This window comes from Haliotis cracherodii, unplaced genomic scaffold, assembly GCF_022045235.1.
Source record: "Haliotis cracherodii isolate W230 unplaced genomic scaffold, xgHalCrac1.p SCAF_11, whole genome shotgun sequence".
Lineage (NCBI taxonomy): Eukaryota > Metazoa > Mollusca > Gastropoda > Lepetellida > Haliotidae > Haliotis > Haliotis cracherodii.
The window spans coordinates 46,451,147-46,471,580 of NW_027266266.1; the positions used below are offsets into that span (position 1 = coordinate 46,451,147).

General features: G+C 39.1%; 1 protein-coding gene across 1 annotated transcript; it reads right to left on the reverse strand.

The window, feature by feature from the left end:
- Positions 1 to 6,131: 6,131 nt before the first annotated feature.
- LOC139456561 (uncharacterized) lies at positions 6,132 to 16,614 on the reverse strand. Its single transcript, XM_071238343.1, has 2 exons — positions 16,411 to 16,614; positions 6,132 to 7,331 (listed from the first exon to the last, which is right to left on the reverse strand). The coding sequence occupies exon 2, from the start codon at positions 7,242 to 7,244 to the stop codon at positions 6,234 to 6,236; it is 1,011 nt and encodes a 336-aa protein (XP_071094444.1). The 5' UTR covers positions 7,245 to 7,331; positions 16,411 to 16,614; the 3' UTR covers positions 6,132 to 6,233.
- Positions 16,615 to 20,434: the final 3,820 nt, after the last annotated feature.

The following is a 20,434-nucleotide window of genomic DNA, read 5'->3' on the forward strand; positions in this document are numbered from 1 at the left end:
AATCACTGGATTGTCTGGTCCAGACTCGAATATTTTACAGATCGCCGTCATATAGCTGGAATATCGCTGAGTGTGGTGTTAAACAACAAACAAACAACAAACAAATCACTGGTAACTTGAAAACAAGTTCCACATGTCACAATTATCTTTTCACATGAACTTTGATTGTTAATGCTCTGTGTTGGAAAGAACAAGGTATGCATAGACAGTCTGTACATTATGTTAGAAAGGAGCACAACGTCTACAAATCATTGTGAAAGATTTAACATCTGCTCATGTAAATGAGAACGAGTCTTTGTTCATTTGGACATGGTTTGGATTAATCACAACACTAAATATATTCATAAGGCTAAATGCATCAAGATGGTTTGAAACGTTTTCAAGAAACATGTTCTTAATATTTAAAAATGAGCAATCTTTGACCCAAGCTGATCTATTCAGACATGTAGATAGCTACAGTTTGAACAAAATTAAAAAAGTCAACTTGGGTCACACTTGCTCATTGATTGTCTGGTGAAGTTTGAAAATTCTGCCTTTTACACTCATGTTAGCCATGTTTATGTACTAAATCATGACAAAACCTGCATGTGTAAAAGAAAAAATGGCTAGTCGTCAAACATTTGAACATGTCTTGAAAATGTTCATACCAATATTTCAAAGAATACCATAATCTGACATTTTCCATGGGCCAAAAAGGGCTGTAATCATAGCTCATTCTTTGGTTAGTATTAGAAGATATATTGATATATCAAATATTGACAGGATGGCAAACACTGTTTTGGCTATCAATAAGGGGATACACAAATATGGATATTTTATCCAACATAGTCAGGTGCAAAAATGTACCAGATTATTCGTGGACATAAGCATAAATCCAATGCATTTGTTCAGCAGTCATCCTTAAACAGTTTCATGAAACCATCGTTAAGTGTCATATACAGATGAGAAGATACATGGGTGAGACAGGCCACACACTTCAACTTTTATACTTTTCCTAACCCATTAGCTTGAAATTGGTTGGTAGCTTGGGTCGGACAAAATGAATATTATCTTGTGTAGCTCAATATTTGTTAATTTTACAAGGCATAAAAGTTGTGTTGGTCTGTTCACACATGTATATATGCATTTGATCAACTAACACTTAAACAGTTAATAATCATTTTGATTTTGTATGTTTCTTTTTAAGATGACTTTTTTCTAATCCATCAAAAATGGAACATTTGGGCAAATAGAAATAAATTTGAACTATTTCCAATAATTTTTTTGATTTCTAACACTTAAACTGTTAATCATTTTAATTTTAATTTTGTATGTTTCTTTTTAAGATGACTGTTTTCCTAATCCATCAAAAATGGAACATTTGGGCAAATAGAAATAAATTTTAACTATTTCCAATAATTTTCTGATTTCAGTTTTGGCAACTGTCGGTTGAATCGATAAACAATAAAATAAAGGGTCTTATTCCACTTTGAACAGTATTAGAGTGACATTGATATCACAGCTAAAGTGTCGGTGAAGGTAAAAGCATCATAAATATTCACAACTTTGGTAAAAGTGAGTTAGATTAACACTACACTTGTACTATCCATGTTTATGGACACACAACATGGTGAACATGCACTTTACAAATAGAGTCATTCAGGAATACATAGGAGCCAACAAAAAACACAGAGAGAAAAAACACACAGTAAAGCTATGTATGCTTATAACAAGCAAGGATATATCAAACTAACATACAAAATGACATATTCCTATCAATATTTTAGAATAAAATAATATGTCAAATGTTACTTTTTTCCTTTGCTTGATTGAGCTGTTGCCAAAATGAAAAATATAGCTGGAAATAATACTATTCAGTCCATGACTTTACAAACCAGTTGATAGAGACAATGAAAAAGATTGCTTCAACTTCATGCACTGTATCTTTGCAACACAATCAGCAATGAGAATTAAAAACATTACAAAATGCTAAAATATCACAACAATGTCTAACAAATGAATTTAATCAAAGACAAACTACCTCATGTTTAACTACGATGTGGATAAAACATATATCACCAATGTTTTCTAGTCAGCCAATACTGGCCCTTATCCAACCTTGTTCTAACCTTGTTCTGTCCGAGTAATTGAATTACCATATTCGACGTAATAAGCGCACAGGGCGCTCCCAAAATTAGAAATGGGGGGGGGGGGGGGCTCTTATTAGAATATAATTTTGGTGAAAGAGTTGAAAGATCGTAAATTTAGTGGTTTATCCCGACAGCCTGAAATGATACAAAAGAAAAGTCTGTGTGTATTATTCACGACACATATATTTTTCCAGAATTTAATTGCCCGTAATTAAGGGTGCATATAACACACGAGTGCGTATTATACATGAGTAAATAAGTCTTGTGTACACTGATCAATCGGAAGAGTGCTAATTTGGATTGTTAACTAGCCAATATATAAGCAAATATCGTCGTGGGCGCTTATTAGAGAGGGGCGCTTATTACGTTGAATACGGTATGTCTATGGAGCAATGATCTACACATAACATTACAGCAAAACTGGGAGAACACTTCCCACATAATACTAAAACATTTGTTTGTTTTCAAGGATAACAACTTCTTTATTATACTGTAATTGTGATGTTTCAGTATAGAGTCATATACCATTGTCAAGCAAGAGGCTATACCAAAAAATCGCAGTTACATTATAATGAAGAAATTGTTATCCATAAAAAGGGATTTTGTCGACATTGTCATCCCTCAACTTCTAAGAAATGCCTGTCCAACAATGCATATAAACTGTGTTAAACAATACTTTAACAGAGAGAATGCTTTCTACATAATGCTTATACACTGTGTCAGACATTACAGGAATACCGAGAGACAGGGTTAGGGTTAGGGTTAGGGTTAGGGTTAGGGTTGGCACTTCCTATATGGTACACAAGCCAGCACCTTGAAATGCGGTCATAAAAACTGCTGGTCACAGCCAGTTACAACAAAAAAGAATATCAATATCAGCCGAAGCTGCAAGACCAAAAAACATTAAAAGATGGTACTTGTTGTTACCCTGTCTTGCGCTCGGCATTAAGGGGTTAAAGCAAGGACTGGTCGGCTCGGAGTCAGGATACTGTCTAATACAAGCAGCCACACACACACACACACACACACACACACGTGCATGCACGTCGCTATATAAATGCAAAAATCTTGGACGCGACGTTAAACCCAATTTCACCTCACCTCACCTCACCTCACCTCACCTCACCTCACCTCACCTCACCTCACACTGACTCTGGAGTCACCAGTTCTTGTTTTATACCCTTATGAATAACAACAATGCCCAGTGCCAGACAGGGAAACATATTTAACATATTTTGGTAAGTTTCTTTATTCAGAATTTATAAATAATTTATTACAACCAAAAAATTAAGTTTTACTTGCAATCAACCATGACAAAGCTGCTCACAACACAATGTTAAAATATTTACAAAATCAAAAAGACAAGGAGGATTTTGGTTAAGTCATATGCTAAAAAATAGGTTGTTTCACTGACTTTGACACATTTAATTTAAAAGTTAAAAGCCAAGAAAGTTTGAGTGTGACTGACAATATGCTGTAAAAGTTTAATGGTAGATATGTGGAAGACATTTATTTTGACAAAGATCAGTGACAAAAATGATGTTAGATGAAATTCCCTATTTTTTTTACCATACATCCCTGTGTTTTCTCAGGTGAACTGACTTTCCTTTGCATGTGTTTGTGATGGGTGCCACTGGTGGGGCAGGATACACTCACCTTTTCATGAACACCTGGTATCATCACTATTTGACAGTGATTCATAAACACATGCTCATGTTATTTTGGCTGTTTATTAATTATTCAGTGCATTTTATGATAACCTTACTTGTTTGCATGTTTAAGAGATTTAGCTAGGATTCCAAAAGCAGTGCCCTTTCACACAACTAGGAAATATTCTTATTAAAAATTCGGATTTCATAAAACTACTCATTTTCTTACTTTTAATTGTATTTTAACATTATAACTGTAATTGTAACTTTGGATTCACTTCTTTCATCCGTACACTTTGACATCAGTACACTTTGACATCAGTACACTTTGACATAGTAAACTTTGACATCAGTACACTTTGACATCAGTACACTTTGACATCAGTACACTTTGACATAGTACTCTCTGACATAGTAAACTTTGACATAGTACTCTCTGACATAGTAAACTTTGACAAAGTACACTTTGACATAGTACTCTCTGACATAGTAAACTTTGACGTAGTACTCTCTGACATAGTAAACTTTGACATAGTACTCTCTGACATAGTAAACTTTGACAAAGTACACTTTGACATAGTACTCTCTGACATAGTAAACTTTGACGTAGTACTCTCTGACATAGTAAACTTTGACATAGTACTCTCTGACATAGTAAACTTTGACATCAGTACACTTTGACATAGTACTGTCTGACATAGTAAACTTTGACATAGTACTCTCTGACATAGTAAACATTGACATAGTAAACTTTGACAAAGTACTCTCTGACATAGTACTCTCTGACATAGTACACTTTGACATAGTACCCTTTGACATAGTACCCTTTCACATAGTACACTTTTACATCAGTACACTTTGACATAGTACACTTTGTTTGTTTGTTGTTTAATGCCGCACTCAGCAATATTCCAGCTATATGACATCATGAGCATCGATCCACGCAATTGGGACACAATGACATGCATTAACCAAGTCAGCGAGCCTGACCACCCGACCCCATTAGTCGCCTTTTATGACAAGCATAGTCGCCTTCTATGGCAAACATGGGTTGCTGAAGACCTAAGCTACCACAGATCTTCACGGGTCCATGGTACATTTTGACATAGTATACTTTGACATCAGTACACTTTGACATCAGTACACTTCAACATTGTATACCTTGACATCAGCACACTTAAACATAGTATACTTGGACATCAGTACACTTTAACGTAGTATACTTGGACATCAGTACACTTTAACGTAGTATACTTGGACATCAGTACACTTTAACATAGTATACTTGGACATCAGTACACTTCAACATAGTATACTTGGACATCAGGATACTTTGACATAGTATACTTGGACATCAGAATATTTTGACATAGTATACTTGGACATCAGTATACTTTGACATCAGTACATTTTGGCATAGCACTCTCTGACATAGTACCCTTTGACATAGTATCCTTTGACATAGTACCCTTTGACATAGCACCCTTTGACATATTACACTTTTACATCAGTACACTTTGACATAGTACTCTTTGTGTGTTTGTTGTTTAATGCCGCATTCAGCAATATTCCAGCTATATGACATCATGAGCATCGATCCACGCAATTGGGACACAATGACATGCATTAACCAAGTCAGCGAGCCTGACCACCCGACCCCGTTAGTCGCCTTTTACGACAAGCATAGTCGCCTTCTATGTCGACCATGGGTTGCTGAAGACCTTATCTACCCCGGATCTTCACGGGGCCATGGTACATTTTGACATAGTATACTTTGACATCAGTACTTTTACACTTTAACGTCAGTACATTTTAACATAGTATACTTGGACATAGCATACTTTGACATCAGTACACTTTGACATCAGTACACTTTGACATAGTACACTTTGACATCAGAACACTTTGACATCAGAACACTTTGACATTGTACTCTTTGACAAAGTACACTTTGACATAGTATACTTTGACATTGTACACTTTGACATCAGTACACTTTGACATAGTACACTTTGACATCAGAACACTTTGACATCAGAACACTTTGACATCAGAACGCTTTGACATTGTACTCTTTGACAAAGTACACTTTGACATTGTACACTTTGACATCAGTACACTTTGACATAGTACACTTTAACATTGTATACTTTGACATCAGTACACTTTGACATCAGTACACTTTGACATAGTACACTTTGACATCAGTACACTTTGACATCAGTACACTTTGACATAGTACACTTTGACATCAGTACACTTTGACATAGTACACTTTAACATTGTATACTTTGACATCAGTACACTTTGACATCAGTACACTTTGACATCAGTACACTTTGACATAGTACACTTTGACATCAGTACACTTTGACATAGCACACTTTGACATCAGTACACTTTGACATCAGTACACTTTGACATCTGTACACTTTGACATCAGTACATAGTGACACTAGTACACTGTACTGTTCACCAATTTGAAATCACACATCTCGTCATTTTCCTTCCAAAACCAGTGGTGAAACTTGCGAGCTCGCCTCATCTTAGCCTTGTTGCCGGTGACCCAGTTATTGTTGATGATGAGGGGTCTGAGTGTCTTCTTTTTCTCTTCATCCATCTTGTACCATCGACCATCAGCAAACTTATCTAAAGACACAGCAGTTACTTCAACAGACCCATATTTCCTACCAATCAATTTGGACAGGTACATTTGATCATTATCACCTTCTGATAAGGACACTGAACCATCCATCTTTAGAATCCTTTGCTCAATCTTCATCAGCTTTTGAGTCAGCATCCCCCACAGATTGACCACCTTGCTGTTTGGGATCATATAGAGGAAGCCCCCTCCCAGAATCCCTGGCCTGTCACTGACCTTCGTAGCAAGAAGGTCATAGCCCCTAATTTCCCTCTGACATTCAGGGATCGGGTCTGTGAGCCACAAACAGTCCACCTCAAACAGAAGGAGCTCCACTTGGTTTTTGAGTAGTTCCAAAATGATCGTAGTCCTCCGGATCATGATTCTCACATACCCAACATGACTGTACACCTGGTCTCCACTAAACCCCTCTGCTCCTGGTATCAGGAAAACATGGATGTCCGGCCACAATCGAGTCAGAGTGTCCCGACTCAGTTTATCAGTTACAATAATGAGCACCTGTTTGTGTATGCCCATATATTTAGTATTGCACAACCAGCTGTGTGTGAAAGGAAGGTATGCATCATTGATGATAGTAATCAGAACCGGGCCATCAGTTATTTTCTGAGCAATCTGAAGAATTTTTTCTGATTGATCTGATTCTCCATGATAACTTACATCATCTGACATTATTTGTTGGAAGTCATTCTTGTGCATCAGCTTCTTGTGCTTGCTGGAGTGGAGGAAGAAGTGGCTGTAGATGAAGGTGATGAAACAGAGGATGAGCATGAGCAAGATGTAACGCTTACGGTAGGGGAAGGCCATGCCGTTGATGATGGTGTCGAGAGACTATGATGCATGCTGATACCCTCTACTGGTTGCTAAGTGTCTTCCTTTGTTCAGATCTTTGGCCTGCCAAAAGAGGAGAATTTGAATGTAATCATAGGTACAGAAGCTCACCTTTATGACAGAATTCCAGGCAGATACAGTTCAATAAATCCAAATCTTGCACAGATTATTTTGAATGAGTGGTAAAATGTGGCCGAGACTGATAACATATATTGGTTGTCATGCCTGTTTGCCATAATTTAACCAAACATTTCTGAAATTATTGAATACCGTATTCAACATAATAAGCGACCAGGGAACTCTGAAAATACGAAATAGGGGGCTTTTATTAGAATAATATTTTGGTGGAAACCACAGAGTTGAAAGAACATAAATTTTGGAGTTTATGCTGACAGCCTGAAATGTTTATATACGACAGATATATTTTTCCAGAATTTAATTTCCAATAATTAAGGATGCATATCACACACGTATTATACACGAATAAATAAGTCTTATATACATTGATCAATCAGAAGGGGTGCTAATTGGGATTGTTCACTAGCCAATAAGTTAGCACACATCACCGCTTAGAGGAGCGGGGCGCTTATTACGTCGAATACGGTAATTAAAAACATTTCAGAGTAGGCTTTAGTCAGGGAAATAGGAAATAAAAGAGCAAAAGAAAGAAAACAATATTGTTACTATGATGTCAATGTCTAAAGGTTGATCAGAATATTGAACATGATCTTCTATGGAAATTCAGAAACATTGCTTTAATCATATATTTCACTAATTGTGGTGGATAGTTACATCTCTATCTCCAAATGTTTGGTTTGTTTGTTTGCTTGTTGTTTAATGCCGTACTAACCAGCTATTCCAGCAATATGACTGCGGTCTGTAAATAATCAAATCTGGACCAGACAATCCAGTGACTGACATCATGAGCATCTATCCACATAATTAGCATAAAATGACATGCATCAACCAAGTCAGGGAGTCTGACCATCCGATCCCATTAGTCACCTCTTACGACAAGCATAGTTGCCTTTTACATCAAGCATGGGTTGCTGAAGACCTCTTCTACCCCGGATCTTCACAGGTCCCAAATGTTTGGGAACATTCGTCAAAAATTAAATTAAATGTCATTTGAAATTTACTGAGAAACTATGTGAAATGCTGGACTTCGTAATAGCTAACTAAGCCAAATTTTAGGATGTGACATTTAAACAAAAAGTAGGCACCCCACATGTACCAAGTGTGCTCCCCTTCTTGCTGATCTGTTTCTTCCTACTGATGAATTGAAATGGCTGCTCGGTTTGGCAGAATATAAAAATGGAAATTTTGCCAGGACTTTAATTTACTTCTGGTATTTTGATGATTTGATATCAATTAATAATCATGAAAACTCTTTTTCACTTATTTAACCACCTGAACTACCGTAATAAGCACCCCGCTCTAATTAGCGCCCACGGCGATGTTTGCTAATATATTGGTTAGTACACCATCTCAATAAGCACCCCTTCGGATTGATCAATGTGCAAAAGACTTATTCATTTGCGTATTATACGCACTTGTGTGTTGTATGCACCCTTAATCATGGGCAAATACATTCTGGAAAAATATATAAGTTGTATATAAACATTTCAGGTTGTCAGCCTAAACCACAAAAATTTACGAACTTTCAAATCTGTTTTTTTCACCAAAATAATATTCCAATAAGAGCCCCCTATTTCTAATTTTGAGAGCACCCTGGGCGCTTATTTCGTCGAATACGGTACTTATCATTATCTTGTTTCATATTTTTAGACTTTACTATTTTATTTCTACATGGAAATGACTTTATGATATATGATACCTTTCCTAGCAGGTTTTCAATGTTGCGTTGATAATATCCATGTTCCCTTCACACAAAACACAGGCAAACTTTAAAGAATGTAACTGGTTCATGTCGAAACTCGAATGCAAAAGGTCTACTCCATAGTCAAGGTCAATACTCTCTGTTAATGTGTTACATATGTACATACAGGTCCCAGCTTGCAGACAAGAGCTTACAGTTTAATTACATATATTTAATAAGTAGACACGATTTATGGAAAACAACTTCTTTATTTACCATAAAGGTTACATTTCTGTTCAGATCCTTATTGCTATCCATAAATTGTGTCTACTTTGCCATCCGTCAACTTCTAAGTAATGCCTATCATGCCTAATTCATATATTTATCCAAGGCAAAGACTTTTCATGTAATTTTGGACAACAATGGTTGTTATCGACTTGAGTATTGGTTGATAACAACACTTAGAGTAAGAATAGGAAATGTTTGTATGTCTGTGAAGACTGGATATTTGATATTGACCAAACATTTTTGTCAGGAATAAGCGCTAAATTAGTTAGCTGAAGAGACAAATAAATATCCATATATCCCTTTAAAATGACACGTGTTGTTTATGCACTCGAATTAGACCTTTAAGGTTTTGTGGGGAGAAATCAGGTCCACCTCCAATGCACAGACTACGTTCACCAAGAACATGGAGCAACACTCATTTTTACTTGCTTTACGGATCCGCAGACTGTAAATTTTGATGTAATGGAAAAATAAAAATTCAGAATTTGTTCTCTTTTTCACCCCACTGATAAGCTGACAGCATTTGGCACCAAAATTATTTTCTATACAAGGACCCACAGAAGTTGACATATATTACACATGGGATTGTTCCAGGAAATTAAAAGGAGGCATCACATTCACCCTAACAATAATAAAATACATCACTTTGGCAAAGTTTGCTGCATGACGTGTAATAACTCTCCATATAACAAACATGGAAAGTATGACATCTACATTTGGTACCTTGGCAAAGTAAACGTGGCATAGATGCTGCTGCAAGGCAATACTCTGTGTACGTGTGCGTGTGCGTGTGTGTGCGTGTGCGAGAGAGAGCGCGCATGTACGCGAGTTTGCTTGTTCTAGTCTGGACTTATGCCGATATTATAGTGCTAGCCCACTGAGATACCATGCCACAGTTTTAATAGTGAATACCCCACTTAATACACTGGCTCCGAGCCGGCCAGTCCTTGTTTTAGCCCTTAATGTCAAGCGCCAGGCAGGGTAACAACAAGTGCCATCTTTTAAAGTCTTTTGGTATAATAAGACCGGGGATTGGATCCCAGACCTCTCCTGGCGGACAGTCTACCACCAGACCACTGAGGGGGTCTGGAGTATATGACATGTACAGGGTGTACCTAGGCAAAGTTGAAAGAAGCAAACTTGGCATCAGGTGCTGATGTAAGGCAATGCAAAACCTTGGCAAACTTTGCAGAGCATGAAATATCATAAATCAATAATACAGCTGTACAAGATAAACTCCCACCATTGCAAACATGGAATGCAGAGGATGTACATGGTGTATCAAGCCATTGACACAAGGCAAAGCATCCATAGAAAGTAAAAAGCATCAGGGATGGGAGGGTGGTTAATCACAACACAATTTTTTAGCACTGCAGAAAGGCTGCTCACTAAGTCCCAGTTGCGCTCGCAGTCCGCCCGACCAGGATAAACTTGTATTTTTTCTTCATAACATTTACCGTAACAACTCCGGATTGGGCACAATAATATTTATTGAACAAAACTACATTACAAAATACAACACTTTGGCCAACTTTGCAGCATATATTCCAGCGATATGATGGCGGGCTTCAAATAATCAGGTCTGAACCAAACAATCCAGTGATTGACATCATGAGCATGGATCCACACAACTGGGAAAGGATGACATGCATCAACCAAGTCAGCGAGCCCAACCACCCGACCCTGTTAGCCGCCTCTTGCGACAAGCATAGTCGCCTTTTACGACAAGCATTTATTGCTGAAGACCTATTCTACCCAAAACTGGTACTAGTGAGAGAAAGCCAATTGAACTGTTTGAAAATCACTTTGTAAATATGTTATTTACACACAGAAGAGATGGTATATTGTTCGATATGGTGTACATGAACATTATTTATGACTTGAAGCGTTTGTCTGACAATATACCCATCCTGAGCTCTTGAAAATTAATGAAACTAGAATTGTAAATTGTAACAGTTGTAATTGACTCAATAATGAGTTGTATTATACAAATAATACACAAACATCTTGTTGAAATTTCGGAAATTATAATTTCAAAATCTATTCAAAAACATATAAACACTACAGATCTAATCAACATCAGCTATTCCAAGTCATATATTTCAACAATATTTATTACATACTTAAAATTACCTATTAAATATTTATTTTAAAATGAAAGCTTTATTACTAGTTCATGAGTGCCCTCAAAATATTGTCTTCAATTACTGTATTCGACGTAATAAGCGCTCACGACGATATTTGCTATTAAATTGGCTAGTGAACAACCCCAATCATCACCCCTTCGGATCGATCAATGTACGCAAGATTTATTTATTTGTGTATGATACACACTAATGCGTTTATATCCACCCTTGTTTATGGGCAATTAAATTCTGGAGAAATATATCTGTCGTATGTAAACATTTCAGTCTGGCAGCATAAACCTTAAGATTTACAATCTTTCAACAGTTTTTGTCATCAAAATAATATTCTAATAAGAGTTCTAATTTTGAGAGTGCCCTGAGAGCTTATGACATCAAATACGGTATGTGGGTTGTGAGGCTCACATTGCCGCAATTTCGTAATAGTGAAATCTCTTGTTGTAGACATTACATGATGTTATAAAGGTATATCCAAAAAACCTTGAGACAAATGAGAGATTTGTTTCACTCGGACAAGTCATTAACACAAGCAGGTGTCAGTGACCTTTGGAAAATGGACAAACGCGAGGAGCGTGCAGAAAAAGGGCTTATTGCGAAAAGCCATCCATGAGAACATGACTACAGCACAAGGGAAGGATGCCCAAAGATTCCAAAGAGATGGGCAGCAGAGTTGCCGAGAGAACCTAGAAGACGACCCCCATCCGGGGAGGCCTGACATGTCAACAACACCAGAAATGATTCAGATTATCCACGATGTACTGACGACTGATCAGCGATTGACTGAGCATGATATTGCTTGTTCAGTAGGCATTTTTCAGGAGAAAATACATTCCATTATCATCAAAACTTTGGCAATGATGAAAGTATCAGCTTCATTGAGTTCCAAAGCTACTGGGGGGACACGGGTGGCACAGTCGTCTAAGGGGCCCGATTTGTTGTGCATAGTTGCATCCCTTGGGCACGCCAGAAACCTATGATTGTGGGTCGAATACCGGTTCACCCCGATTATGTTTCCAGGTTTGTCAGCACCATACCCATGCTCGTGGATTTCACCGAAGTAACGTTTGAGACCTGCATCACTTCGGGCTTTCCTCCCATATTAAGTTGACACGCCATGATATAACTGGAATAATGTTAAAAGTGGTGTTAAACCCAACTTATTCACTCCAAAAGCTGCTGACATCTGATAAAAGACATACCACGCGTAACATGTCTCATGAAGATCAGCTCTGTTTGAAGCTGATCCTAACAGGTTCTTGACATGATTTGTGACCGTGGATGAAACCTGGGTTTAACACATCCAGCCTGGTATGTGTCACTGGTAGCATTTAATATCACCACCAACAAAGAAGGCAAACAGACCCATTAGCAGGATAGCTAGTGGCCTCCGTGATCTGTAATACCAAGGTTGTTTGGCTGGTTTGTTGTTTTACGCTGCAATTAGCAATATTCCAGCTATGTGATGGCGGTCTGTAAATAATCGAATCTGGACCAGACAATCCAGTGATTGACATCATCAGCATCAATCCACGCATTTGGGATATGATGACATGCTTCAAACAAGTCAGCGAGCCTGACCTCCCTATCCCGTTAGTCGCCTCTCACGACAAGCATAGTCGCCTTTTATGGCAAGCATGGGTTGCTGAAGACCTATTCTACCCCGGATCTTCACGGGTCGTGATGCCAAGGGTCAAATTATGGTGGAATATCTTCCAAAAGGCCATACAACAAATGGAGCATATAATGCTGCACTTTTGAGAAATTTACCGGAAGACATTACAGAGAGACATCGGAAGCTTTTACTTAGGCACGCCAGAAACCTATCAGGGTTAGAAACTAACAGTTTTTGTCCACTAGTCCTTATAATGATAACAAACAGCGAAACCCTTAAAATGGGCCAATTTCTACTAGTCCTTAGGATACCTTTACTATTGGGCAGTTTGGTAAGGACTACATAACTACTGCCAATTTCTAACTCTGCCTATGATTGTGGGTTCGAATCCCGGTTCGCCCCGATTATGTTTCTAGGTTTGTCAACCATACCCGTGCTCGTGGGTTTCCCCGAAGTGGTAAACGTCCGAGACCTGCATCACTTCGGGCTTTCCTCCCACCTTAAGCTGACACGCTGCGAAATAACTGGAATACTGTTAAAAGCAGCGTTAAACCCAACTGGCTTGCATTACAAAATATGGCTCTTCCATAAGCACAATGCTCCAATGCACAAATCAGTCACTGCCACTACGACTGAAATGGTAACGGAAATGTCAAATAGGAATTTTCACGCATATAGTATTGGTTCCGACGAGAAGAAATATATCGTATGCATAACTCCATTTATCCTTTCTTTCTTCCAGCCCCTCTCCAACCCACCCCAAAATAACCGAGCCCCATTTTTTAATATAGCCCCTTAAAAAAATTCCCTCCTTTAGACTATTGAATGTTTCTCAAGATAGAACATATGTGAGTGAAAGTTCCCGAATGACCGGAACAAATTTCAGCGTATTAGGAAGCAAAATGTGACACGACATGCACCTCCAAAGGAGCAAATGATAGTCGATAAAGTTCCGAACTTATATATACTCGGACCTTGTGGTACCGCGGCATTCATTGTATCGTGGCATATGTGATTTCCTGTAGTTCATGTGGGACACGCCTCTTAGCTGTGTATTAATGCAAATCAGTAACCAGGAAGTGCTCCCTTCGTAAACAATTTCTATTTCTAATGTTATATTTGGGATAACACTTTCTTAGTAAAGTACAGATTCTAGTACTTTTTTGGGTTGAGTCCCGTCCGGGATTCGAACCCACACCTGCCAGGGTGAGGCACCTAATCGCCAGCACACAAAGTCAGCGATCTAACCCACTCAGCCACCAAGGCTTCCACAAAAAATGGAAGTCCGACAACTGGTAGTCTAGATCACATACTTTGACTACCCCCCTGACAAGTGTAAATTGGCACGGCTCCCATGGCCGAAAGCTATGAATACACAATGCCATTTAGAAAGTGGACAAATGTAACTAATGTTATATTTGGGATAACACTTTCTTAGCCCCGGTGGCTGAGTGGGTTAGATCGCTGACTTTGTGTGCTGGCGATTAGGTGCCTCACCCTGGCAGGTGTGGGTTCGAATCCCGGACGGGACTCAACCCAAAAAAGTCCTAGAATCTGTACTTTACTAAGAAAGTGTTATCCCAAATATAACATTAGTTACATTTGACCACTTTCTAAATGGCATTGTGTATTCATAATTTCTATTTCCTCGGAATGTTCCGTCTGCTATAAGTAAGGAGTTATTAATGTGTTGATACATACTTCTGGCATTTTTTTTAATACTACCTTATCCCCATCTGTCAATGGCCAATGATATAACCCGCTGTTCCCAAAGTAAACTTTCTCTATCGACCTGAACTACAGCATCTGCATATTCATGGCGACTAATAAGGTAACGAAAGTTACATAGTCCCCACATTTTCCTCCCTCTCTGTGCCCAGAATCTATTGGGAGATCATAAGGGCCATAATGCCATACTTAGAAATACGTTTTTCACTAGTAGACAAAAGATAAATACATATTTTGAGCATACTAGGAGTGCTTTTTATACATTAAATTTAAATACAAAAATCTGATTTCTGATATTTTGTTGTTGATATTTTCAAATATCTTTCTATTACTTTTTGGTAAATGTGCATTGAAAACCTACTACTGATAATACATTTACAATTTTATTTGTGCTGTCTTTGCACTTGTCTGGACAAATCACTTAAGTCTGGCATCATCATACTTAGTGGTTAGTAGAATTATGTCATGTTTTTGTCAAAATAGGACTTCCATTCACAACTTTTCCCTGTACCGCATTATGATGGAGTTCTCTGCCTTGTCAAACTGAGCACGAGGCCTGACTTTTACTCAGCGCTACTAATGTAAATAAAGAACTTTTATCAGTAAAATATTCATAGATAGATAACAATGTGATAGATACATAACAATGAACAATCAATCAACGTATTATCAGTTAACCCTTTGAACAAAGTATGTTGTTTTTATGAGTGTATTCCCTTTGTTTTAGTAAACCTAGACATGTAAACGCTCACTTTTGACATATCCTCTGTACAAGATAACAGTGATTAATCAATCAACATAATTTCTGTTAATCCTTTGATGACTAGGAACGATCCGTTGATTTACAAAAAAAGTAAATCAACTGATCATTCACCTCTTGCTGCGCTGCCACATGCATATTACATAACACACATTTCACCTAACTTCAAACCTGGATTTAGAAGGTTCTTTTTGTCTGTTTGTTTAGGCTGAAGAAATCAATTAACATGCACCCTTTGACGAAATCTTATAGATCACAGTAAACCAATCCGTGTTCAAATCCAATCTGTGCATAAAACAAATATTGCCTCAAGCCTCCAAGTTTATTTAGCTGTCCTTGCAGACGGTAGCCCAGTCTCTGTTCACGCTCAGTTGCGTTGCGTATCATCCGGGTACTCACGGGGGGAAAAAACAATAACAAAGGCAACAACCAGTCCGGGGAGTTGCATTAGATCAGAGCCCCTTTAAAAATACTGACTGACTGACATTGACCAAATGCAAAAGTAGCTTTGATTCTTGGCAATCTCAACAATAGAGTTTTGCAAAACCTTCCAGACGCAGTTAAGGCTATTGTTAGCCACAAAACTTTACAGATTTACTGTATCGATACTGGGCTATTTGTTGAGTCAGTCTTTTCTTCACATTGAAAAGTAATGTTACTTTTCTTCACATTAAAACGTAATGTTACTTTTAAAGATGTCATTACTTCTTTTATGATCTGTTTTCAAGACCCTGTGTGATTTGTAACTTTTGAAACAATTATCATTTGCTGGACAGAGTACGAAATCTTACCTCAGTAATGCTCCTTTTGCAGTTTTAGTACTTTCGAAGAGCGACCGGTAGAGACACTAGGCGTAGGAGAGAGCAAGTACCTGAAATCACGATTTCAGGTTTTTCTAAAATGAAATCAATATCTCGATCAATACCAATAAGTATCCCATTGCCCCTGTTTACCGTGATGTGTGAAAGGAGGTTTGACAGCTGTTGCAATCGTGAAGCACGGATGACAATCTAGGGGAGGTAACTCTAAATTCTATTTCATTCAGTGTACCACTAAGTAGAACCCAATTGTTCCTCTAGAATAAGGTACTTCATTTTGTTCTTCCCCCATGTGTAGAGGTAGAAAAGTATAATTTTGAACTAAATTATTCTGGTTAAAGCACGAAGACGCTTGCTGAAGTGCCCGGGTCCAAATTAATGTTTGAGGTATCTGATGTACAGTGCGACTTCCCTACCTTTAGGTGCTTGATTTACAAACATTTCATCGTGTAAGCAGTCAGGGTTGCGGGCTAGAACGTCAAAAACATCTGACATCAAACTACCCCACTTCCTCTATTAGACGCTAGACCGCCTATTAATTTCACAAGAGCCATTGACTCGGCGTGTATAAGAGCGCACCTGGTTTGTATTTGAGGCCCAGCGTGTAGAGGAAATGTGAAAAGGCTTATATATATATTTGAAAGGGGTTTCCGTAGCAAAAAGCAAACCTCTTTTTAACCAATCAAAATCAAGCATTCATCAATGTCATGTAGAATATCCCATGACGTCGTAGTTTGTGAAATTTTGTTGCCAGATACACCGGCAAAACAATGCCATGTGACATCAGCCTAGCAATACGGTTGCAAGGGATCATTATAAGACTGCATGCCTTACAAGGGCTGTCCACTTTTCCAAAAGGCGCTAATCTAATTGACAACGCACACCTCAATAGTCTTTAGTAGGCGCTGCAATGAATGTTGTGTTGATCTTTCACATAATGCTTTGTTTATTAGTGATGCTCTGGGTCTTAAAACTGCTTGCACTTCGTACAACAATACAATGAGTGCATGGGGTTTGCATAAAAGTCGGCCGGGCCGGGTCGGGCCAAGAATAGCCAGGGTTTTATTGGCTAATTAATCCATTATCGACGACCATGCCTACATATTATTGATGAACAGACACAAGTGGCACTAATGAACAATCACAAACCAAAACCGTGCAGCATAATTAAGTGATTGCGAGTAAATCGCTTGAAAATCAGAAAGTCGAGCTGCGTGTAATCGTCGCTAGCTAAGATACGGGGAGCACGGGTGGCCCAGTCGCCTAAGGCGCCGCGATTCAATGTGCACAGTCCCTTGGGCACCCCAGAAACCAAGCTCCTTCCCAGCGCATGACACCTTCGTTACACTATCGGTAACATCGCTGCCACCAGTGTGGGCGCGGCCATTTCAAGAATCTTGAAATTTGCCCTCCAACCCCATATGTAGTAACGTTGATACTTTTGTTTATGTCTTTGGGAATGCCATGATATTTCATTTTGAAAAGGTTTACGACTGACCATGTTTTCCAGATGAATTTACTTTGTTGTTTTAATAATCAGATTGGTTCGAGATTGCAGACTAACGGAAAACTTCTCCCTTACATATCAATAACACGAAAGTTATAATGAAACAGAAATTCAAATTGACAAACAAAGAAAGTAATTTAGCAGGGGTAAGTGTATTCGGCGTCACGACAGTCGTCACTTGTTTTTAAACATAACGGTCATTCGGTTGCGAGTTCAACTCCAAGCATGGTTGTGGCCACCTATTCACAGTGGGGAGTTTTGACTGGTGGCAGCGATAGTATCGAGAGCTCTGCGAACGGGCTATCGCTGTGAGGAGCTTGCCCCAGAAACCTATGATTGTGGGACCGAATCCCGGTTCGACCCGATTAAGTCTCCAGGTTTGTTAGCGCCATTTATACCCGTGCTCATGGGTTTCACCGAAGTGGTAAACGTCTGAGACCTGCAACCCTTCGGGCTTTCCTCCCACATTAAGCTGACACGCCGTGATACAATTGGAATACTGTTAAAAGCGGCGTTAAAACCAACTCTCTCTCTCTCTCTCTCTCTCTCTCTCTCTCTCTCTCTCTCTCTCTCTCTCTCTCTCTCACACACACACACACACACACACACACACACTACTACATCAAACCAAATATGCATAAATGAATTAACTGTTCAATAATTAACGATAAGAAGCATTGAGAAAACTGTCTAAATTCTGTAAAATCATCAAGTCATTGCTAAAACCAATATTGTTACCCAAGTGAATCTGTATCAATATGCATGCAATTTCAAGTTTGGCAAAGATGTTTTTGTATCTATTCTATATTTATATGTATATGTATACTCAACCGCAAAAGAAACGACACCAAATAACATTGCATGAAAAGTTGTCATTTAAATATCTGGGTAATTTTTGTCAAAGTTTCTCAAATTTAACATCACCTTGTCCGGAAAAATGAAATTTGATGATAAAAAAACCAAAGCAGATGACAATAAAGCCGATCGCCCAAACGTACCACGGCAACATCCTAGGTAACCTGATGCACGTGAGTTACGTGCAAATTGAATTTCACATGCATGTGTTCCCCCATTTCTTGCCCTACTGTAATCCACCCAGATCCGATAACATTCATTCGTTATTGAATTGCTACCACATGCCCAGATTGACACGAAATAAGTGACACCAAGCACTTGGACGATTACAAGCTGGACAAACCGCCCGGCAAGGAGTCAATGCATTTCAAGTCGACGTAAGGACCATATATAGGCTCCAGCAACGATACCAGACCACCAACACTACAGATGACCGACCACGTAGTGGCAGGACAAGGGTCACCACCCGACGTCAGGATCGTCAGATTGTGCGATACATACTTCAAGATCGCTTTGTTACTGCTGCCGAAACTGTTCGACAGACCACGGGGACACACCGGCGACACATTAGTGCGGACACCGTGCGTCGACGATTGACGAGCAGACATCACCACTGTCACAGGCCACACCGAGGACCCATTCTGACACGAGGACATTCTTCAGTGGGCAAGGCACCACCAGCATTAGCGACACCAGCGGTGGAGAAGAGTCCTCTTCTCAGACGAGAGCCGTTACTGTATCTCAACAGCAGATGTCAGAGAGAGAGTCTTGCGACGCCGTGGGGAACGTTATTCGGATGCATGTGTTGTTGAGAGAGACTCGTGGGGTGGTCCGAGCGTCATGATGTGGGTGGAATTGGTTTTGCACAGAGGGTCGGCCCTGTGGTCTTCCAGAACAACGGTCCAGGGAGAGGCAATGGTGTCACAGCAGCTCGGTACAATGGTCAAGTCTTGAGACCACACGCCATACCTCATTTGGCACGTCGCCGCAACCACGAGTTTCAGCAGGATAACGCCCACACTGTGAAAGCAACAAGAGACGTCCTCGAGCAGAATGGTATCAGAACCATGCAGTGGCCTGCCCTCAGTCCCGATTTAAATACCATTGAGCACCTGTGGGACGAGATTCAAAGACGGCTGAATGACGTCTGACTAAGGCCAACAACTGCAGCTGAACTGCATCATGCGTTCCTCAGAGTGTGGGCTCAAGTGCCTATGGTCTTCATCAACCACTTCAATGATTCCATGTATCTACGTTGCACGGCAGTCATCAATGCACGTGGCGGACACACGAGATACGGACTTGTGATGCCCCTTTCTCAGAGACTGATATTGTATTTCACTTTAAGAACATTTGACACTTTAATTTCAACCTTGATGATCAGTTTTGCCAAGTTTCATCTTTTTAATATGTCTCACAGTATGTTTACAGTGTTTGGACAAGGTTTCTCATATAACAACCCATGGTGACGTTTCTGTTGCGGTTCAGTATATTAAGTTGGTGAAATAATTTTGTACTTTTGATGCCGCTGGTAACGGAGTGTAAATACAAAGGTTCAGGGGTGCTATTTCTGATGTCCCACTCACAAACATTAGCAGTATTAGAATAAGAACAGTTAATTAAACACGGTATGAC